The 23,312-nt window shown below is 45.0% G+C and overlaps 1 protein-coding gene across 1 annotated transcript in view; it reads left to right on the top strand.

Annotated features, from left to right (window-relative positions):
* The window catches only part of psda (pleckstrin and Sec7 domain containing a), a 35,642-nt gene extending 13,240 nt beyond the window's left edge, over nucleotides 1-22,402 (top strand). Inside the window, exons 9-20 of the mRNA XM_026309824.1 lie at nucleotides 8,346-8,543; nucleotides 8,626-8,706; nucleotides 8,959-9,071; nucleotides 9,336-9,394; nucleotides 9,645-9,734; nucleotides 14,315-14,358; nucleotides 15,456-15,646; nucleotides 16,476-16,546; nucleotides 16,858-17,015; nucleotides 17,490-17,634; nucleotides 17,871-18,014; nucleotides 18,768-22,402. Coding sequence (XP_026165609.1) covers nucleotides 8,346-8,543; nucleotides 8,626-8,706; nucleotides 8,959-9,071; nucleotides 9,336-9,394; nucleotides 9,645-9,734; nucleotides 14,315-14,358; nucleotides 15,456-15,646; nucleotides 16,476-16,546; nucleotides 16,858-17,015; nucleotides 17,490-17,634; nucleotides 17,871-18,014; nucleotides 18,768-19,085 — 1,612 coding nt within the window. The 3' untranslated portion in view covers nucleotides 19,086-22,402. The remainder of the gene's footprint in view (nucleotides 1-8,345; nucleotides 8,544-8,625; nucleotides 8,707-8,958; nucleotides 9,072-9,335; nucleotides 9,395-9,644; nucleotides 9,735-14,314; nucleotides 14,359-15,455; nucleotides 15,647-16,475; nucleotides 16,547-16,857; nucleotides 17,016-17,489; nucleotides 17,635-17,870; nucleotides 18,015-18,767) is intronic.
* Nucleotides 22,403-23,312: the final 910 nt, after the last annotated feature.

The following is a 23,312-nucleotide window of genomic DNA, read 5'->3' as shown; positions in this document are numbered from 1 at the left end:
TAGTTACCTTCCTTGAAATGTAATCATGCTTTGGCAGTCTGATTCTACTCTGAAAACAAATGGCCAATAATGTGTGTTGCTTTGTAGTTACCTGATTAATTCAGTTGATTGTGGTTCATGTCACTGAACCAGTCACTGAACCACTCTAATGTCTGTCATCAGGTTTTCTGGTAGAAGTTTGTCTTTGTTGTGTTGTTGTGGTTTTTATACCTGGTCGTTCCTGTCAGGCAGCCAGTCACACGTGGAGCCTGGCCAGCCCGCCTGTGGTAGCCATGGTAATGGTAGGTTAACTTCCTGAAGCATGAGATGTCAGGGATTAAAATAGCAAAGGTGAAGTGTTATGGTTCAGCACCTGGTTCTGACAGGAACAGAGGCTGCAGGTCACGTGACCAGCAGAGGTCTGGCTCTGGACCACTTTATAAACACTGTCCCCCCTGGCTGCTGATCTGACAGTTTAACAGAAACTGAGAGGTTTAGGTTGTGTCCTGCATTTTAATATTAATCTTCTACAGATCTTGTGGCTGCAGTTGTGTAAATCTTTATGCACAGTTACCATGGTTACAGCTGGATCCATCTTTGTTGTGTACAGTTACCATGGTTACAGCCAGCTCCATCATTGTTGTGTACAGTTACCATGGTTACAGCTGGATCCATCTTTGTTGTGTACAGTTACCATGGTTACAGCCAGCTCCATCATTGTTGTGTACAGTTACCGTGGTTACAGCCAGCTCCATCATTGTTGTGTACAGTTACCGTGGTTACAGCCAGCTCCATCATTGTTGTGTACAGTTACCGTGGTTACAGCCAGCTCCATCATTGTGGTGTACAGTTACCGTGGTTACAGCCAGTTCCATCTTTGTTGTGTACATTTACCGTGGTTACAGCCAGCTTCATCATTGTTGTGTACAGTTACCGTGGTTGCAGCCAGCTCCATCTTTGTTGTGTACAGTTACCATGGTTACGGCCAGTTCCGTCTTGGTTGTGTACAGTTACCGTGGTTACGGTCAGTTCCATTGTTGTGTACAGCTACCATGGTACCAACAGTACTGGGAAAATTTATTACTAATGATGGAGCCAGAAATTTGGATTTTATTTTATTCCATGTTGTTTATGTTCTTAATGTTTGTGAGCATTTGTATTATCTGTTCCACTGAATTGAACTTGCCCACTTACACCCGTGTAAAACCATAAAATCAAGCTCAGCCTGATGCACATATCTAGAAATTGTGTCCGAAATTAATTTTCGGTGAGCAAAGATGGGGTGAGTTGGTCCACGAAGGATCCAGCAGTTGAAGCCTTTGTTGCCTGGGGAATGAAGGGAACATTTTTCACATTGTTGTGGGGATTGGCCTTCAAATGCAGCCTTCGAAGGATGTGGTGCCTGAATTGAGACACACCTCATGTCTCTCTGAGGTCTTGTTGATCTGCTGCTGATCAGTTTTGGTTCCACATCCTTCAGCTCCAACCAAACCACGGCACTCACGTGTCCCAGCTCTGCTTTTCAAGCTGCACCACTGTCTTCATGTCAGGCTCCGGGCCGACAGTCGGCGTGTGTCTGATGGAGGGTTTGGTTGAGCTGAACTCTGCTACTCTGCTATTACAGACACTGTAAAGTCTGTGTTTAACAGTGAGTCAGCATCTTATTATTCACTCCATGTCTTTATGTCAGTTCACCTCAGGAAGCCTCTGTTTAAAGCCAGAGAGAGCTTCTCTGTCCCTGTCGCCTCAGACGTTCAGACAGAACAGTTATTTCAGTCAGATTAGTATCTTCACAAACATGGACTCATCGTACAGACTGTGTTTAATCTTTATTTCCATTATTTATCAAAGCTATTGAGTTTTTGTTCTGTGAAACATCATTTGAGTAAAATGAACCAGACACTGATTTTATTGAACATCATCCAGAAGTCGAGCAGCTAATCAGCAAAATGGCCTGAAGGATTACGTTTGAAATAAAAAGCAAACATTACATTAGTGTCGTTGATTCTGTTCTGCAGATCAGCACCAAAGTGATTTTGTTTATTTCAGTGTGAAGTGTGACACCAAGAAAAAAAGGTTTGTGTTAAACATGTTGTGTCATTTAGCTTTAAAGATGAATTTATTATCTATCTGATATGTTTCTATTCCAGACTCACTTTTTGCTGATCTGACTGAGATATTTCTGTAACCTCCTGTAATTGTGGGCTTTACTAGAAAACAATCTCATAAACGTTAGCTTTAGCACGGGTCTACCCTCCTCCTCGTCTGTGGCTCAGGACAGAGAAGAACTGTGGGGAATTAGATTTGTTTACAGTTTTCAGAAGAGAAATCTTGTTTTTCACGGACTAACAAAGCAGTTTCCTCTTTTCTCGTTTGTGCTCGGTGTGTTTTTAAAGTCTGTCTAGCACGTGAACACATTCAGACGTGAGGAATGAAATGAAAACATCAAAGCTGCTGCTGCTGCTGTGAGGTTTCTGTGCCTCAGTCTGGAGGACTTCACCGTTTTCCTTCTTGGCCTCGGTCCCTCCACTGGGTGTGGACACACTGCTTTCAAATTCAAACACAAACTTTATTGTTTCCAGGAGAAAACAAATCGATCTGCAGTGAAAGCAGAGCAGCGAAAAACAGGATCACACCCAAACTGCTACTTTATTTTCTTCTTCTGCACATTCACTCTAATGAGACTCCTCTGAACACACACACACGCGTGCATTAACGTTTGTTCGAGCTTTGTGAGGACACATACTCTTCAGCTCCTAACCCTATCATTTACCATCATAATGAAATGTCTAACCCCAAAACCTAATCTGGTTCTAACCTTTACCCCAAGACCAGGTGTCAACCCCTCAACAGCCCTTTGACGGTCTGAGGACCCGGCAAAATGTCCTCATGCTGCAGAAATGTCCTCACAATGACTGCACAGAACAACAGTGTGTCCACACAAGGATAGGAATACTAGACACACACACAGTTTTTTATGAGGGAAATTCCAGATGGATTCATCCAGTCGGAGTTTCAGACCCAGGATGGAAAGACAGACCTCCCACTCCCTGATCACACACTCGCAGAAATCTTTTCAGTAAACCTCCTTCTCTTTGTCATTCATGTGGATCTTTTCCATCTGCTGTCTGGTTCCTGTGACCTCTGACCTCTGACCTTCTTTCACTAAATTTCTGGTTTAGGAGTTAACGTTGAGAAGTTCCTATGGTGTCTGAATACTATTATTATTATCACCAAACCTGTTTTCATCATTAATATTATTATTATTATGATTATTTTAGCTACTGTGACTCCTCATCAGGCAGGAACACGTGTTTTTATCTGTAATTTGTAGTAGTTTACTGCAGATGTTGCCACAGATGTTTTAGTGAGCAAAAAAACAAAAACAGCAAATATTGCCATTTTAGAAACAGATTTTTTTTTTTATCCGCTTGAACATTGACTTATTAGGTGCATATGCATTAGTTATCAACGTTGTAAGTTTTTAATGATAAGAAACAGAAAAACAAACCCTGAGACAACGTTAAGCCTGATAAATCCCTGTGGATTGACTGTTGCAGCTCATCAGAAATATAACCTTATATAATAAATCCACCTTTTCTGTCTTAACCCTCATAATGAACTCCTATCGTAAAACAGAGAGAATTAAATGTTTGAACACATTTAATTTAATTCATTTAATTCATCATTTGAGTAATAAAGCAGAACTTATGCAGAGGTTTTAAATCAAAATGAGCCTCACTAAGAAAATGGATCAAAAGAACAGGAACAGAAAAACAAACTGAGTAAAGGTTTTGTTTGAAAGCGAGTTCTCATTTCTCAGATTCTCAGATAGTGTTCTCTTTTTATTATGGGAAAACACGAAGTTTAATTCTAATTGTTCTCTCTGTGTTTTCTTTCATTAAAGCTGCAGAGTAGAATTACTAGAAACATGTTTTTGTGAATGAAAGTCGTTTGCGCAGGAGTTTACTGAGCTGGAAAAGCGTCGGATACAAACTTCCAGGATGGTGAGAGGAGACAAAGAGAGGAAGAGAGGAAGGAGAGGACACGGGGAGGAGGAGGGGCGTCCCGGGTCAAACAGGGAGGAAACTGGAACCTCCTCCCCCCTCGGTGGAGGAAAATAACCAGCTGATGCACGAAAGGGGAGGAGGAGAAGCTCTGGACAAGAAAGAGAAAGTTCAGCAGTGAAGTTGTGGAGAGAAAAGCTGGAGCAGAGAATTTTCAAGTGTGGACAAAAGAAGCAGAGAGGAGTTGGAAGGAGCTGACGGAGCAGAGAGGAGGAGGAGGAGGAAAAACAAGAAATTGTCCAGATTAAGGAGGACAAACGGATGGACTAGGGAGGAGGCTCTGCTGCTGCTGCCGGAGGATTTCCAACCGAGAATGAAACCCAGCAGAAAAAAAGATGAAGTCGATAGAAGTCAGTGGAGTCGTACTATGATGTCATCAGATTTATTTTCAATGATGTCGCCCCGTTTCCCCCGGTAACGCCTCCGCCTGAACGGACCTATCTATGTGGATGTCATTTGATTGGCGGTTGCTGTTGGCCTCTGACATCACAGGCTTGGTGTGAAGAGTGGGCGGGACCGCTTCGTCATGGCGAGGTACCTGTTGTGCTGGGGGGGCGGGGCTCTGGATGACAAGTACCTGTATGCTCCACCCTACCCAGCTGTGTACAGGTGAGTCTGCAGGTTTCTCACAACTACATTAAGCTCCTTAGTCTCGGTGGTGTTCAGGAGAAGATAGTTCTTTTTGCCCCAGTCAGTGAAGGCCTCCACTAGGTCCCTGTACTCCCCCTCCTGTCCACCACGCACACATGCCACAACATCAGAATATTTCTGTACGTGGCAGGACTCTGAGTTATACCTAAAGTCCGATGTGTAGACCGTGAACAGAAAAGGTTTTAATTTTAAATCGAGTCATTCAGTGAATAGTTTCCAGTCCAGAAAGATGATTGTCATCTGTACCTTGGTGTCTGGTAGCTGCTTGAAGGAGGAGACCTGGGATAAAGCTCTGATGCGTTCAGGGGTCAGGAATCAGATCCAATTGCACTAAAACACCAGATATGACCTGCGGATCCTCCTGATGGAGGTGCTGCTGATGTGGTTCTGGATCTGGCTCAGGTTTCATGTTGAACTGCTGACACTTCGCTCTGCATCACTTCAAACAGAATTCAGGATGAACCTTCCTGTATTTTTTAGCGAGTCCAGTTGTTTCTGCTGTTTTACAACCCCTGCAGGCGGAGGAGGTTTGGCGTTTAAACTTTTCTTCTGAGTATCCATTATAGATCAAACACTAGAGTCACAGTGGAGCATGTGAGAGCTGAACTCTGTTTACCAGCTTTTCAGGAACATTACTCATAAAACATGTACTGGATATCAACGATATGTTGATGTGTCAGAGGCAGCTGCTGATTCAGTGTGTGTGTCCCTGAGTCCAAATCCCATCCAGAGACTGACAGCACCAGTGAATGTGTGTGAATCCAGAACCTGGTTCAGCTTATGGGTCTGTGCCATAGACCTCCATTGTTGTCCAAAAACTTTTAAAAACACAGCAGGGAGCCACACCGCTGACCTGGCTCACATGGTTCTTCCTCACCAACAATGGGAGGTCCATCTTTTTCCAAAAACCAGCTCCAGACCCTGAGAACGGCCGTCACCGTTTACAGGCTCTGGTTCCACTGCTCCTCCAGCTTCTCTCTGAGCAGAGATGAGCCTTTTATTGTTCGTGAAGAAGAAACCATCAATAATAATACAGTTTACAATGGCCTTGAATTCAGTCTATGATCAAACTGTTCTAAGTGTTTGAAGCAGAATAGCAGGATGAAGCTGGACTTCTAGTCCGTGTCTGAACTCTGGAACACAGCAGGTACATCCTGATCTGATTTAGGGACGTATGAGGGACGTTTATGTGGGAAAACATATGCCAGAGCCAAAGGAAGCACAGAGAGAAGGCTGGCCTGCTCATGCACAACAAGTCACCTCAATCAAAGCTGGCACCAACAGAACCAAAGCTAAGGTTTGTGTCAGAAACCTGACCAATGTGCAGCGCTCACAGGTGTCGACACAAATCCTGCTCCTGGTTAAACCCAGCGAACACGATAAAAAGACTCAGACTCCGACTGTTTCCTGGTGTGTAGTCAAGAGCGGACACAGCGAATGTGAGCGGATATTTCTGTCGGCGACTCCTTCCTCCGCCAACACAGTCCATTCATCCAGGACAGAAATAACCTGCTCACCAGCAGCCGGAATGGGACACCAGGAAATTCTTGTTTTTTTTTTTTTTGTTTGTTATTTTTCACCCAGCAGTCACTGGGGCTACTTCCACTGACTGAACAGCTGAGTTCACATTCTGTCCAGATGATGGAGAGTTTAGCAGCTGCTGCTTCTCTTAATGTGTTTAAGACACACTACACCAGTGCCCAGACATCATCAGCCAGAGAGGGAACAAGGAACAGGAGTGCAGATTAAAAGACAGAAGAAGAAAATGGAAAGGAGGAACAAACACAGAGAAAGGCAGAAGAAAGAGCAAGACACAAACTGTTATTTTCCAGGGTGTGTCCGTCAGTTTTCATCCATCCAGACCCAAAACCACAACAACCAACACAACCAGCACAACACGAACACAACTGATCACATTTACAGAACATGAAGAAGAGACGTCATTCTGCATGTCCTGTTTTAACTTCTTGGCTTCTTTGTCAACAGATCCAACATTACACATATTCATTGTTGCTGTCACTAACACACACACACGCACACCCACACACACTGAGTCAGAGGCTGCTGCCTTCAAAATCCACTTCTCCAGTTTGTAGTGTGTGGTAGTTTTTGCTTATTTAGCTGGTTTCCCAGACTGAGGACGACAAACCATGAGGCATAAACTGACCTTGATGTGAAAAATCTGTGGAATTCCCCTTTAAGATTCTCCTGTATTCTGATATGATGAAGCTCCAGTTAAAATAAAAACATCTTTCATCATATTTCTGTTTATTAGTGATCATTGCTGGATACATGGGGCTGACACAGTGGAGGGAAGCTGGACTTAATAGGGGAAGCAGATGTGGTCCACGCTGTGGTTCAGCCACTTCCCACTTTCTGACTCTCACTGACAAGTGCGACTTTGTTGCCTGGTGCCTCTCCAGGTTTTTCTGTCTTAAAAGGCCGGTTTGTTAAAGGAAAGGCTGCTATGACGGACAGCTGATGGAGAACGGACACATTGCACCAACAAACACAACAGAAAGGTGCGTCGAGGTTCTGCTTGGCTCGGGTTACCTGTGAGTAAATCCTGTACTGATCCCTGAGGGGACGCTGGTCCATGCAGAGAGAAATCGACTGCTACACATGAGGCTGTTGTTCGGTGTTGGGTAGATCCATCTACAATGTGGAAAACGTGTGGGTGAAAAAACATGTGGTATGAGTCTGAATTCTGTTTTTATTGGTTTAGTCTGTTGAGTTTTACGGTGCGGCAGCAAACGGCACCGGGTTCTAAAGGTAGAGTTGGAGCTGTACCTGGTTTTATGGATTATATTGGATGAATTCATTTTGTCGGCACTATGATCGGTCACACCGGACCAGCTGCTGGCACTTCCTGTTTGCACTGTAACCATGGAAACAGCACTAAACTGAGTTATTGCTGACGCTGAGGAAAAACTGGATTTTTATGATGCAACATCTGAAGTTATGAAGACGGTGGACGATATGTTTCCTGGTGCACACACATTCATTACTGTGTCTAGTTCTGACCGTCCCGACCTCCGACCTCCTCAGAGCTGCTTTCTGCTGATGTTCTTGGTCTGAGGTTGTTGTTGTTGTTGTTGGGAAGAAGGTTGGCGTGATCCCATCCGCCTGTTTTTATGCATATTTTCTTGGATGAGTCAGCAAACAGCTTCATCAGGTACAGGAACCAAAGGGTTAGAAATAACCACAAAGAGACATAAAATCACCACAAAATGCCATGTGGTGACGTGCATGTGGTCATTTTCCATCTGGGGTGTTTTCCTGAGGTTTGGGGTCTTTTATGTGCCTGTGTCCAGGGGCCCATTGTCTAATATTGTGTCTGTGGCTGCATTAAAAACATGTGTTTGTTGATTTTGATATTAGAAGATGTAAAGTTGTTTATTTGAAATTCATTCATTAAGCTGAGCAGGGTCTATAGCAGATGGTTCTTTCTCCGTCTGTTGTTTCAAACAACTTGTACAATCTGTGTCTGTATTAAAACCTGTGAAAACCAACTGACTGTACTTTCAGTTTAAGGAGGAACTCTGAGAACAGGAACCAAACATCCAGGTAGTTTTGTCCCTCAGCAGAACAGCAGGATCCGAAAGTCCTGCGTTAAGTCCCTGGTCGTGCTTGTGTGTTTGTGTGCAGGGAGTGTCCGGTCAACCGCCCCCCCGAGCTGCTGTACCCACAGGCTGATGTGGCGGAGCGGCTGGCGCATGGCGGCAGCGATGACGCACTGGCCAATGGCACGAAGGCCGATCTGCAGGCCGCCAAACGCCTCGCCAAACGCCTCTACAACCTGGATGGCTTCAGGAAGTCTGACGTCGCCCGACACCTCAGCAAGAAGTCAGTGTGTCAGTGTTTACCCCACATGTCCTGTTGGTGGTTCCGTTCTAACATAATGCTGTGTTTGTCTTTGGTTCTGCAGTAATGAGTTCAGTCAGATGGTCGCAGAGGAATACCTCAGCAACTTCAACTTCACTGGTCTGACCGTCGACCAGGCGCTCAGGTCAGCTCCGCCCCCTCCCTTTTCATTCTTCTCTATTTGAAACTGACGTTTTCAGTTCATCCACACAGCTCGTGTTCCTTAAAACGTTGCTTTAAAGGAACCGAAATGATTAGTTGATCTGTGGATTCTTCATTAGTCACTTCCAATTTGCTGTTTTTAATCATTTAATACAGTGAGAAACTGAGCAGGTTACCCACATGAATCACCTCTGACGAGTTACCAGGTGAACTGATGAACTAATTACCTCCACAGGATGTTTCTGAGACAGTTTGCTCTGGTGGGAGAAACTCAGGAAAGAGAGAGAGTCCTCGCTCACTTCTCCAGGAGGTTCAGGCAGTGTAACTCTGAGATTCCCACCACTGAAGGTACCTGTCTGTCTGTCTGTCTGTCTGCCTGCCTATTGGTCTACCCGTGTTTCTATTTGTTTGTCTACCTGTCTCTTTCTACCTTGATTAGCTGTCTGAAAAACTGTTTACCTGTTCATGTCTGTTCTTCCACCAAAGTTACTTATCTGTTTGTTTACCTGTCTGACTGACTGTACACCTGTTTATGATCTAAACACTGAGTTTACCTGTTTGTGCCTCTGTTACCTCTCTGCCTCACCTGTCTCTCACCTGTCTCCCTCTCAGACAGCATCCACACTCTCACCTGTGCCGTCATGCTGCTGAACACAGACCTTCATGGGCACGTGAGTCTGATTTTGTATTTAACATGTGATTCTCAGTGTTGAAGTTTCACCTGAACTCTCAGTCACACACCTGACATACCTGCAGGTGAGGAAGTCCTTATTTGGTCAAAAGAAGCAGAAGTTGTGTTTCTACATATGTACATACACAACAGTTTATAAGATCCATTTCCTGTTGAGGTGTTTTATGGGAACAGCAGTATCTACATTCATGTGACAGAAAAAACTTGTAACTGATAATGTTTGTGTGTAGAACGTGGGGAAGAGGATGTCCTGCAGTCAGTTCATCTCCAACCTGGAAGGTCTCAACGATGGAAAAGACTTTCCCAAAGATGTGCTCAAGGTACGACTTATTCACACACATTATACTTACACAAAAGACACACACTCAGGCCTGATTTGTTCAGAAACCAGCTCCAGATGTTGCTGTGAGCAGAGAGAAGCTGGTGGAGCAGTGGAAACAGAGACCAGTCAGAGACTAAACAGTGACGGCCGTTCTTAGCCTTTGATCAAATAATTTAGTCTTTGGTGATGGGACCAAAATAAATATTAGAACGTTTTTATCTTCTTGAAGTTATTTGTAGACAGTTAATGATCCTGAACGAAATTCGAGGCTCTGGTGGCTGAACTTTAAAAGTCTCTCAGCGACGAGTGAGTCCAAATATAAAGAGCACAGAAATCAAGGAGATCACGTCTTCGATTTCCTGGTGACTTGTCCCGCAGAAACAGAGGTGCTGCCTCTGCGCCGTGGGGCCTGGATGTCCTCACAACCAGGGCTTCAAACACACACACACACACACATACACACACACACACGAGGATCAGTGGTTTGTGATTATCAGAGCAGCAAAAGAAACTGAGCTGCATTAATTTCACTTCTCGTCCGCCCCGGGCTGAACCACTGTGGGTTTGTTGTCTCAGTTCTCCCACTCTTCGGTTTCCATCTCAGCCTCTCAGCGATCAACATGAATCTGCGTCACCTCTTCACCTCCATCATCATCATCATTTCTGCCACTAATGTGTTGGCCGGTGGAGCAGAGAGTGTGTGGGCAGCAGCGCCGACTGACTGGGAGGAAGAAAAACACTGAATGCAGAAGCTTTACAACAGAAAATATGAATTATACTCAGTTTCTTCATATTTTCAGACTTTCGTTCTGAAAAGATCATCCTGTGTATTTATCGAGTCAGAGTCCCATTTTATTTATACAGGCCAGTATCAGAGACCAAGCTGACGATAAACCAGCAGCAGATGTGATGGAAACAGCAGGTGGTCCAGGCCCGGGATGTGAACACTCGGCGTGTTTTCACATAGCAGGTCGACTGTTCTGCTGATTCTGATGTTTGTTTTTTGACTCTGCAGCTCGAGTCGTTTGCCCGAACACATTAAAGACATTAAAGACATTAAAGACATGGACCGAGTGTGTGAGCATCAGGAAACCTGCGTCCTCTGGGCCCCTTTAACTTACCTGATGAATCATTTCTAATTTTCCAACATGAATCAGTCTGAAAACACAATCTGCTGCAGCTTCCTCACTTTACCGTTTTCCTATTGTTTGGATGTGTCTGTGACGACATGAAACCTTATCGATCGCTGTAGGAAAATCAGGTCACTGCAGCAGAAACTCAAACAGCCCGGAAACCAAGCAGCCAATCAGGAAACAGGAAATCATTTCTGCACCTGAAGCTGCACAGAGCAGCAGCACCAGTGACATAATGAAATAAAAAAAAAAAATTAAATCTCTATAAAAATAGAAAAATCGCTTTTAAATAAAAATAAATAAATAAATGATCTGATATAAATTCTAAATCACATGAAAACAGCTATTAAACATCAAGTTGAAATAAAAAGTGTGACATGTAGAATATGTGTCAATGTGTGAAATGTGTGATAAATATTAAATATGGATCATATTAAATGCACATAAGACAAAAACGTTTCATATATAGAAGAATAAATAAATCAATTAAATGCCAAAATACATTAAATATATTTTGGATCTATAATATATATATAAAAAAGAAATGAAATACATTAAACATTAGTGTGTAAAAATGATAAAAATATTGAAAATACATTTAATTAAAATGAACATGACTAAAATATAAACAGTCTAAATAAACAGTGATGTAATGTTTAGTTTCCATATAAAGTATTAGGATGTCCAGGGACAAACTCCAGTTTAATATGAATCAGGTGACTTTTATTGCACAGCATTAATTTTTGGATAAAAACAGTGAGCTCGGTGATTGACAGCTCCACAAAGTCAGGGGGCGGGCTGTAGCTCCCATCCCTGCTCTGTGATTGGCTGCTTCAGCTGAGAGAAAATGCGCATTGAGAGAGCGAGGGAGAGAGAGAGAGCAACAGTCCTGGACAGTTCAGAGTCTCGGCAGAGAGGAGGAGGAGGAATAAGAGAAGAAGAGGAGGAGGAGTGAGCTCACCTGACGGAGGGATTCTCCTGCAGGAGGAAGACGACAACAAGCCACAGAGGAGGAGGAGAAGTTGGAGGGCGACCAGATGTGAGGAGGAGGAAGGAGGGATTCTTCTCTTTCTGTGCAACAGGAGAAACTCTCCTCTTGTCCTCCCTCCATCATCCCTCCATCATCAGTGGGAGCAGGAGGAGGCTGACGTCACTTTTGGGGTGCTCTCTCTCTCTGTGTCTGCATGTGTGGGTGTGCTTGCTCGCCCCTGCCTCCGTTTCTCTCATTCTCTGGATGGTTTTGGATGTGAGAGCGAGCTGTCGCCGCTGCTGGTGCGCTCCTCCGTCACGCAGCTTTATTTGCAGTCCAGGGATTCTCCTCTAGCACCACCACCTCCTCCTGTGCTGCTGCTGCAGGAGCTTCAGCTCAAACTGAGCCCCAGATCCTGGAAATCAGCAGGAGAGAAGGTCCCAGCCCTGCTTTGGATCGTTTGCACCATTTTTCTGCAGGAGTGTGAACCGACGAGTTGTTGACGGATCAGGCTGAGACACAAACCGACTCGACTTCAACAGAAAACTGAGAAATTCATTTTGCATCAGTTACTTTAATGGACCATCTGAGAAATCAACCTATTTTAAATCAGGCTGAAAACATTATTCAGTGACATTAATTAACAAGTCATACATTTCTCTAGGTTCCTCCAGGAAAATAGAGATTTTCGGATGAACGTTTATTTCATTTTTAATCTTGAAAGTCTTGAAATTGAATATTTGTGGAGTGTTAAATAGCAGAGAAAGCATTTTATTTTAACCTGTGCTTGAACTATATTTTCCTCTGAAATTAGAGAATTATATGTATGAAGGCATAAAGATTTTCTCAATCTAAGATTTACAGCAGAATAAATTAAACCACATTATATTGTGTATGTACTAAGTTAATTAATTCATATGAAGCTGATAAAGCTTTTCCTGGGTCACTTCACTGTATATCAAAGATGTTTTACTCTTATTTTGTATAGTGACTAAAAAATATTCGTTTTTCATCCCTAATAATATTTTACTCTGACACCACAGATTTATGTGCGTTTGTGTAAAACTGTCTATAAATGTAAGTTTCTCAGCCTGATGAAGGACCTGAAACAGTAAATCTTGCAGCAGGTTGGACCAAACCACCAAATAAGAGAGAGAAACATTAAAATTCTGGATGAGTCCTGCTCTAGAGTCAGTCCACGGTGTCCATCGGTTTGTTGGCAGCATCTTCCTGTTTTGGTCGTTTTGCCTCCAAACACCTGAGCGAGCCAGCAGGATTATGAGCTGCCAAGCTTTTATGCATAATGAATAGAGCCGGATCCATAAAGCAGGAGAGGACCCGGTCAATCCCGACTGAAACGGAGCCAGTTACCAGCAGCCGTCACTACTCTCCTGTTTCTATTTAACTCCTCCACTGCTCCTCATTCCCTGCTCGGTTCCAGGCTTTAACTGGTCTGAAAATGTTGATCAGGTCTGAATCCACGTTGTCCAAGTTTGTAAGTTCATGTGAGGAAGAGATTTTGTAGAAGTCGTTTGGACTAAACTGGTGTAAACGTGCGTCTAAGTTTTTCTGAATTATCTAGAGGTCGTCTAGAGGTCACCGTCGCTCCTAAAAAAACAGAGTTTTGTGCGGAGTTGGGCTGGAAGTGCTTGATTTCGTGTATCATTCTTTTTCTCTTGGAAACAAAAGACTTCTGGACCTGGTTTTTGTGCTGTTTAGAGCACACAGACTTCTGGGTCACTCAGAAGCTGAGCCAGACTCTTGTAAAGCTCAGTCAGACTCGGATCGAAGACTCTGGACTCTGGACTCTGAACACGATGATTGGCGTCAACAGCATCCACTCGTCAGGCCGCATGCGGTCACGATCGCTCTGCTCGGTACGAAGTGGGCGGGATTCAAGGGACGCGGACCCATTCAGGTACCCCAGAACCCCCCGTTCCCGCTCCCTCAAACCACTGGCCTTCCCTGACCTGCTTGGAAAAACCCAGGACGGACAGCAGCACCCGCAGAGCCGCAAGAAGAAGGTAGAACCTGGATCTTCACAGTCGGGGTTTCACCTTTAGACCAGACATATTTCACATGCAAAGTTTTTATTAAGACTTAGGTTATAAACCACAACACAAAACAAACCATGTAAACACAAAGCAAACACACAGGACAAGTGCTAAGTCAGTTTGTCTGACACAGCAGGGAGCCACACCGCTGACCTGGCTCACATGGTTCTTCCTCACCAACAATGGGAGGCCCGTCTTTTTCCAAAAACCAGCTCCAGAACCTGAGAACAGCCGTCACTGTTTACAGTCTCTGGTTCCACTGCAGCTTCTCTCTGCTCACAGCAACGACTGGAGCTGGTTTCTGGACAAAGACAAATTAGTTTAACAAAAATACTGTTTTTCTCCAGATATTTCACAATAAAACGTCACTGTGACACATGTTATAGCTCTAACACAAATGTGTGTCTGTTTGTGTCTGCAGACTCTCTACAGCTCCATCAAGAACGAGAAGCTTCAGTGGACCATGTGAGTTCCCAAACCAACTGGTTTCTACTGGTGTGACACACAGCACACACCATCTGAAGTGTGTGTTTAGACGCTCTGTGTGTGTGTGTGTGTGTGTGTGTGTGTGTGTGTGTGTGTGTGTGTGTTTGCATGTTCCTGCTGCCCTGACTCTTATTTAAGCCTTTGTTGCCATGGTAACCAGTCCCTGCCTCTTCTTCTCTGGCTGTAATTACAGGTCAGCATCCCAACACCCATGCTCAACTGTCAACACACACACACACACACACACACACACACACATACACACACACACACACACACACACACACACGCGCACACACACACACACACACACACACACACACACACACACACACACACACACACACACACACACACACACACACACACACACACACACACACACACACACACTGGCTGAGGCGTTTAGCATCTGTCCTCCCTCATGTTCAGCCTCTTGTTTCAGCTGCTCTGCCCTGCAGCTTGCCGGGAACGATTTCTGGTGACGCTGTAATAAAAACATGGAAAAGCTGCGAACAGCAACTTTTCCAGCACAGGGTGAAAGTTTATGTTAATTAAAAACTCAGAGTTGCTGCTGTTGCTGTGATTTTAGTTTTCTTCCAGTTTTTCTTCTTCTCGTCTGGTGTCAGTTTTTCTGCTGAGAAGCGTTTGTCCTCAGTTACAAACAGCCCGTGAGTGTTTGTGCTGGACGAGCTGAGGAAGCAACATATTTCACATCAGATCAGACGACGGTGAAATAATGAGACGATGCAGTGACGCCCATCAGAAATAGAAGCGGAACAAAATCAGATGAGAAACTAAATGATTTGACAAAATGACAACAAGAGACAATGAATTTGTTGGATACTGATGTAAAACCTGATGATATAAGACAAGAAATGTAAAATATCTGGAGCTGAGATTTGAAATAATGAACCAATGAGGCTTTTCAGGGAACTCAGACACTTTAACACAGGAAACAACAACAGTAGAAACATCAGAGCTTGGATTGACCAGATTTAGTCCCTAAAAAGCAGAAAAGGCTTCTTTACTTTTAACTGACAGCTTCTGTTTCTCGACGCCTTCTTCTTCTGAAGCGACGAGGAGGAGCTGAGGAAGTCCATGTCGGAGCTGGCTGACATCCGAACGGACTCGGCCTCTCACACCATGAAACGACTCGGCAGCGCAGGAAACCCACTGGTGGGCGTCGCCCAGCAGGCCGACGCCGAGCTCTACAAGACCGGCTTCCTGGTCCGCAAAGTCCACGCCGACCCCGACGGAAAGAGAAGTATGTCCCTCCCAGTTCTTCTTCTTCAGGTTATTCAGGGTCTGACATCTTTAATATACAACAGGTTTTATTTACAACAAAACTTTGTTCTTTTTGTTGTTTTTATGTTTTAGTATCAAACAGAAAACAACACACAAAATTTAGTCAGGAGCAATATGAATACATCTGATCCATGTGACATGAGCCTGAATTATTAAAGGAGGTTTAATTTAAAAAAAGACCTCAAACCTCATTAACCTTCATCATCGTCCTCATCATTTCTTTCACCAAACCCAGACCTCACAGTGTCAGTAGCAGAGGATCATCCTGTGGACGACACAGAGGAAAAGTTCTGCTTCCTTCCAGTGTAACAGGTGCATAATAACACCTGAGTGATGCTGCAGTGTGCGTCTCTAACAAACCTGAGCTTTAAGATCCTCCTCTTCTATTTCATCTTCTTTCTTTGTCACTTCAAAGCAGTGACGTGCCGAGAGGATGGCCAATAACCACTGTAATATTAATGTTTATGGAGATCCCAGCATGCAGTGGGTGAGAGGTGGGTCCACCTGGACTGGTCAGCAGTCTATCACAGGGCTGACACACAGGGACAGACACACCCACACAGACACAGGGACAACATGCAGACTCCACACAGAAAGGTCCAGAGTCCACTGGGGTTCAAACACACAACCTGCTGCTGGGAATAAACAGTGCGACTCCACTGCACCACTGTGTAATATACTAATTCAAACTAATGAACAGTGGTTGTAAAACTCCATTAACACAAACCTAGACCGATGTACACTACAGCAGAGATATGTAATATCCCATCATGCCTTGTTTCTTGCAGCACCGCGGGGTAAGAGGGGGTGGAAGTCTTTCTACGCCATGCTGAAGGGTCTAGTGCTCTACCTGCAGAAGGTAAAACATCTGAACTACATTTCCCAGCAGCCCTCCTGTTTCCAGGCCAATTTTTAAACCTCTGGGTCAGACTGATCAGTTTATTTAAGCCCAGCTCAGTTTTTCTACCAACTCATGCTGCTGCTGCTATGACATAATGTGTTTCCACCTCTAAATACAACAGACTTCCTGTTAGATATCAAATGATCCCATTTTAACATTTAACCTCTGACTCACTTTTTATTGATAAAGAACAAAACCAAAAGATCTCGTTAGAACGTGACGTGTTTCTCGTTACGGTGACATAATGTTTTTCTGCACCGATCGGGCAGGATGAGTACCGGGCGGAGCAGGAGCTGACGGAGGACGACGTGAAGAACGCCGTGTCCGTGCATCACTCTCTGGCATTGAGAGCGGCTGATTACAACAAGAGGCCCAACGTCTTCTACCTGCGGACCGCCGACTGGAGAGTCTTCCTGTTCCAGGCTCCGTAAGACCTCACAGCTGTTTCTTTAGTCAGTCTTTAGCTGACTGTCAGTCATAACATATGCATGATGGGAAACGCAGTGTCACGCACATACTCCTGGGTAGCTTGGGAATTTCCCACCGGGGATCAGTAAAGTTTGATGATTCCACTTTATTTTGTTGGATTCGTCCTAAAAAGATCTTTGAGCAGAATGAAAGAAACCAGTTGACAGCAGCTTCACTCCCACATGAAAGAACCAGGAGGAACTGGCAGCTCATAGATGACAGCATGAGCAGCTGTGGCCCCTCGGACACAGACGGAGATGAGTAACCGCCACCATCTTGGCTGCTCATACAGAGGCCTGTCATCTGAGGAGAGCTAGTGTCCTCCTCCACGTGCACACGCCTGTCCCGCCTCCCACGTTCACTCCGCTCTCAGAATCCCACCATGCACCACTGCCCCGAGCATCACTCTGTCCCTGTGTCCTGTGTCCTGCAGGAACGCCGAACAGATGCAGTCCTGGATCACACGCATCAACGTGGTGGCGGCAATGTTTTCAGCTCCTCCGTTCCCAGCAGCGATCGGATCCCAGAAGAGGTTCAGCCGTCCTCTGCTGCCAGGGTCCAACACCAAACTGTCCCAGGTACAGAGTCTTTCTGTGTGTGTTACTGAGCCCAAGTAATCCCACCCAGAAACTAATGTGTGTGAATCCAGACTAATCCAGAATGAATCCAATTATCTTCGTGGACCTGATCCTGTAGAGGTTTGGGGTTTTCCTGGGTGCTCCAGGATTCTTGCTGCCTTGCTGCCCCCCTGAGCTGAACTCCTCTGATACAGAATAACCAAAATCCAGTTTTCAATGTTCACGTCTTTTGACAGGAGGAGCAGGTCAAATCTCACGAGAACCGGTTCAGGGCGGTTTCCTCTGAGCTAGCTGACCTCACTGGCTTCACATCGGACAGGAAGGTCAAAGGTCGTGAGCTGGAAGAGCAGAAAGTCCGCCAGGAGTACCTGGAGTTCGAGGTGAGTGTGTCCACACAGTCAGCAGGTGAATTGGTGTGAATGTTTACCGTTTACCTTTTCCACCTGTTTGCTCAGGGCCTTTTACTGTGAAATGCTGCTACAGGAAGTAAAGGCAGAACCCTGAAGGTCTGTATTTACATCTGAAACCCAAATCCTTAAAGGAGATAAAATGGATCCTTGTAGGGTTAGTAAAGACGTGACTGCAGATTTGTCAGCAGGTGAAATAAATCAGAGACGTTCCTCTGCAGCTCCTTCTGTCTCGTTCCTGTCGTCTTCCTCTCGGAGCGTCTGGTGTCAAACAGGCTGCAGAGACACAAACACTGTCAGGAACACGCAGCTCACAGAAAAGAACATGCCGCTGTGTTTTTAACACATCCTGTTTCTAAATCATCCGCCGCTTTTCCTTCTTCTGAAACGAGCGTGACACAGAACGAAAACAGACACAGATGCAATAATCTTTTCCCAGGTTCTTGTTTAGACAGACGCCTGTTTGTTCTAATGCCGTCTTCAGTGGGCAGCGGAGAAAACTGGCCCAGAAACCGCAGGTTCAGTTATAATTAAAAATACATCACACGAAGAGATCAGATCATTTAATAACAAACAGTAAGGAAATGAATTATAATCAGAGGCGTTCCTAATATTCCGAACCCTTGGATGTAATTGGGTGTGAACTCTTTGTCTCTGTGTGCTTCAGATTTTGACCCCTAACTTTTTTTGTCTGCACCTCCTCCTGGTCTCTGTCCTCCTGTACAGAAAACCCGTTACGGTACATACGCCATGCTGCTGAGAGCCAAGCTGTCCAGCGGAGACGAGGACCTGTCGGCCTTTGAGTCTCGGCTGTTTGACAACGGCGGCCTGCAGAGGGCGCACTCCAGCCCCATCCTGCCTCAGGACGTCACCAATAAGCAGAAACCCCACGGCACCAAGACGTCAAAGAGCTTAAAAGTCACGTCCTCCTCGACCTTCAAGACGAGCGGCGGCGCCAAAGAGGCCAGCAAGAAGAAGAAGGACGACAGCAACGAGCAAGAGGAGCTGCAGACACAGAGCAGCAATCAGGAGGAGGCGTCATAAGGAGGCCAGAGTCAGAGGAGCTGGAGTCAGGCATGAAGCATTATGGGTACCAGGCCGACATCCACCCTTTAACCTTTTCCATTTAACCTCAGTCAGAGTCTGATTGACTGAGCCGAGCTGAGACGTTCGAGGTCGTTGGGAGAGGAAACGCTCGGCACGAAGGACGAGAACGAGTGAACGTTCAGAGAACACTAATCTTTCAGCAGTTTGTTTCTCCTCATGTCTCCTCCTCAGCTTCAGCCAAAACAGTTGCTGGGTTTCACAATAAAAGCTTTACGTCCTGTTCAGTCTTTGGTTTCAGGGACGTTTTGTTGACGCACACAGAGGTCAGGTGTCAACAGCAGCTCCATCCTGCATCAGCTTCTCTCCGGTACTTTGGTTTTTCCACAAACGCTGACCTCCCGCTTCTCCTAGCAACTGTCCGGGGAGCTGGTTGCCATGCTGACCATGTGACAGAGTGTGTGGGACTGTTGCCGTGGTGACCAAGCAAAAGGAGGCAGGGATGGGAGTGAAAGGAGGGAGTCAGAACTCCCCCAGACAACAAACAAGCAAACAAAAAAAACATAAAACCAGAACCTCCACCTCCACACTTCAGTGTGTGTGTGTGTGCGTGTGTGTGTGCGTGTGTGTGTGTGTGGTTCGTACACCATAATACTGCGTTGTGTGTACTCAGGAGTATAAATACTCCCTGAACATGCTGGATATGGAGGCTGATCAGTGTCGCTGCAGGTTGTTTTATTTATGTTGTTTTTTTCTCGCTAAAACAAACAAACATGGAGGATTATTAGTGACCAACCACTGAGCTGAAACCAACTCATCCTCTAGTCAGCACAAAAAAAAATCAGCAGGAAGAACTGATCAGTGCCATTTAATTTTTCCACAGTGCGTCAGTGAGGGAAACGTGAAACTCCAGATACAAATCAACATCCTGAGACTTAGCTTTCTGGTTCTAAATGAAAAATACATTAAATTCCAGATCCCTCAATAAAAAAGAAACACAAACGGTGTGTTCATAGAAAAGTTTATTAAAGGTCACACCTGGTTTTCTTCCGACGGGAGCGAGTTGTGTTGTTGGAACGTGGTGTCGGTTCTGAGCTCCTTCAGTAGTTTCGTCATTAATAATCTTCCATGTTTGAGTCCAGACACTTTATCGTCCCCAGACCAGGAAGAAATGTGTCATGTGACCTTTTTGAAATGATCATGTTTATTGTGTATTGATCTGTTTCGATGATCTGTTCAATAATGTGATAAAACAAACTGTCAGTCAGCTGATAGAACCCAAGGATTTCTGGGTAATGAAGTCCCACATGCAGCTGCAGGACAGATGCAGCTGATCCCAGTGAGTGGCAGCAGTCACACACAGTCCGAATGGAGCTGGGGTCCACTTAGACAGGAACCAGCACACAAGCCGCTGCTGTAATATCCTCAGAGACCCAAACATCTGATTGGACATCTGATTGGCGGAAAACTGTTTCGTGGTGACATCTGTTTAGTTTTATTTCTCAGGTGTTTTTCACTGTTCAATCACACCCCCCACACTCAGGTCAAATAATGAATCGGATCAGACCAGGTCCTGTAAGGTCCAATGGATTAGCCAGTTCAGGAGGAAATATGTCATGTGACCTTTCTAAAATGACCATGTTTATTGAGTATTTGTTCAATAATGTGATAAAAACAAATGGTGAGCGAGCTGGTATAACCCAGGGATTTCTGGGTAATGAAGACCCACATGCAGATTGACTGATAATCAAAATGATCCCTGTGCTCACTTTATTAAAGCTTCATCAGGTAAAATTCATACAAACATCCCAGAAAACACCCCCTGACGTACGTATTGATCAGTTTGCTTCTAGAATTTTACCTGATGAGGATCTGAGCAGCATCAACAGGTGAGAACAGGTGATTTTCAGCTGGATCCATCCCCTGAGGCTCCAGTAACAGCTGCTGTTGCCCTGCTAACACTAAAATCAGCACATTAACACACTAACACTGAGAGTGTAACTAACAGCATCTCAGCATGTTCTGCTAGCAGTACTCTTGAGTCCAGTCAGGACTCAGTCCAGGGCCACTCAAGTCATCTGTCCTGTTTTTTAAAACATCCTGTTGAAACAGATTTGAAACGGGTTCACATCTGTCCTGCAGTGCACTGAGCAGCATGTGGTTTCATTATTGTTATTGTTATTATTATTATTATTATTATTATTATTATGGTTTCTGTTGCGTTCAGGAGCCTCCACAGTGAGCTGGACAATAACCAGAGGATATGTAGGATGGAAACAACTCAGGATGTTCACTTGTCCTGATCATCTGATTATATTGATGATGATGGTGATTGTGTTATGAGTGTTATTGTTATTAGAATTAGTGGCCACCCCTGGTTTTCCATATGGACGTCTGTTCTGCAGAGACACTGCAGCGTTGGCCTCCTCAGTCCTCAGCTCCATGTTTCAACAACACATGTAGTGACGGGGACCAGACGCCAGGGGGCGGCACAGACTTGCTGAACAGACGATCCACAGTTGGGCCGTTAGAAATCAGCACCATCACTTTGCTGTGAGATCAGGAACAAGAAGCTGGAGCCTTTTCAGGTCTGAACAATAATGTGGACTCACCTGGAGGAGTAAAGGAGTAAGACCAGGCTGAGCTGTGAACAATAACGACCCCGCCAACCTCCCTGGACTGGAATCATCCTGACTTGCAAATGGGTTGGACAGACACCCAGCACTAATGGACTTTATCGGTGTCACGTGTCAAAGGTACCGATGGGATCAGAGACCAAATCAGGACCTTAAGGGGACAGGAAGTCCTGCTGAGTGCAGATGACATCAGTCTGGATTCAGGTCCAAACATTTCTGATCCACATCCCCCCAGAAGCCAGGCAGCTTTGTTTCAGGTCACAGTGTCCAGTCCCCAGACAGCATCAGACCAATACCTCCCACGTTTTCTTTGTCCTAGGACAGAAAGGGAGCTCCCTGTGCTGTTTGACCCTGCCAGTCCTGTGTCCTCCTCAGAAACCCAGTGACACTTGTGTGTTTTGGCCCCCTGTAGTGTGCAGCAGCGTGGGGTGGATTTTGCCGCTTTCTGCTCTTCGTTTGGGTCCAAACTTTGTAAATAAACATACATGTTGACCTTGAGAAGCCATATTGTTGCTGGACGCTTTGGTTTATCTGAGTTTATTTATTCTGTCCCACAAACACGGACTCTAGTTTCTGTGAAGTTTTGTTTTTCGATGCTGTACACAACGTCCGCTTCCTGCCACGTGTTGGTCCCAGTCCGCCCCAGGCTTAGAGGCAAAAATAAAAACAGCCGCAACAAAACATGAGCTCAGAGTTTTTCTTTCCCTCAGAGTCATAATCTGACTGCAGAACACACACACGGGTTCTAATGAGTTATATTGGGTTCTACCCTAGTGGGTTCTAGTATAATGGCTTCTACTGGGTTCTAACCTACTGGGTTCTATTGGGGTTTATCCTACTGGGTTATAGTATAATGGGTTCTTTTGGGTTCTAGCCTACTGGGTTTTAGTCTAAAGGGTTCTGTTGGGTTTTAGCCTACTGGGTTCTAGCCTACTGGGTTTTGCCAGGTTCTACTGGGTTCTGCTGGGTTCTACTAGGTTCTGTTAAAATGCTAATTTTCAAACCAATATTTTAATACTATGTTTCAGGAAAAACTTTTTAAACCTCCACTGCGCATGTCCACTAAAGCCCCCCCCCCCCCCCCCCATGAATAACCTGCTACGTCACGTCCCTTTGAGGAACGCCCACACAGGCTAACCTGTTTCACCGTGTGTCGCTTCGTGTCGCCTCGTGTCGCCTCGTGTCGCTTCGTGTCGCCTCGTGACGCACCGTGTCGCGTCGTGTCGCCGGGCAGCAGCCAGAGATTTGCATCTTCTGCTGGTCCAGCTACAAACCAGACCGGATACCGGGTTGTGCCGAGTGTGTCTGTGTTTATCATGATCTTATCAGATCATACACCTGTATTGATTTGTGTATAATTGATGTGTATAATGAGGTATTTGTACTTTACTGGGGTATTTCAATTGTCTACAGAGTTATACTACTACTCCACTACATCCCAGAACTTTAACTGCACTACATGTGTCCAGCAGCTGCAGGTACTTTTGATATCTTCTAGAATATGATGCACTGATGCAGATGAAGTTCTCCAGAGTTTATAAAGTACTTCAAACTGGTCTAATCGTTAACTACTGCAGTAAAGTTCAACATG

The sequence above is a fragment of the Mastacembelus armatus genome, chromosome 15 (assembly GCF_900324485.2).
Source record: "Mastacembelus armatus chromosome 15, fMasArm1.2, whole genome shotgun sequence".
NCBI lineage: Eukaryota > Metazoa > Chordata > Actinopteri > Synbranchiformes > Mastacembelidae > Mastacembelus > Mastacembelus armatus.
Note: the sequence above shows the minus strand (reverse complement) of the source record. Positions and strands in the feature narration are given on the sequence as shown.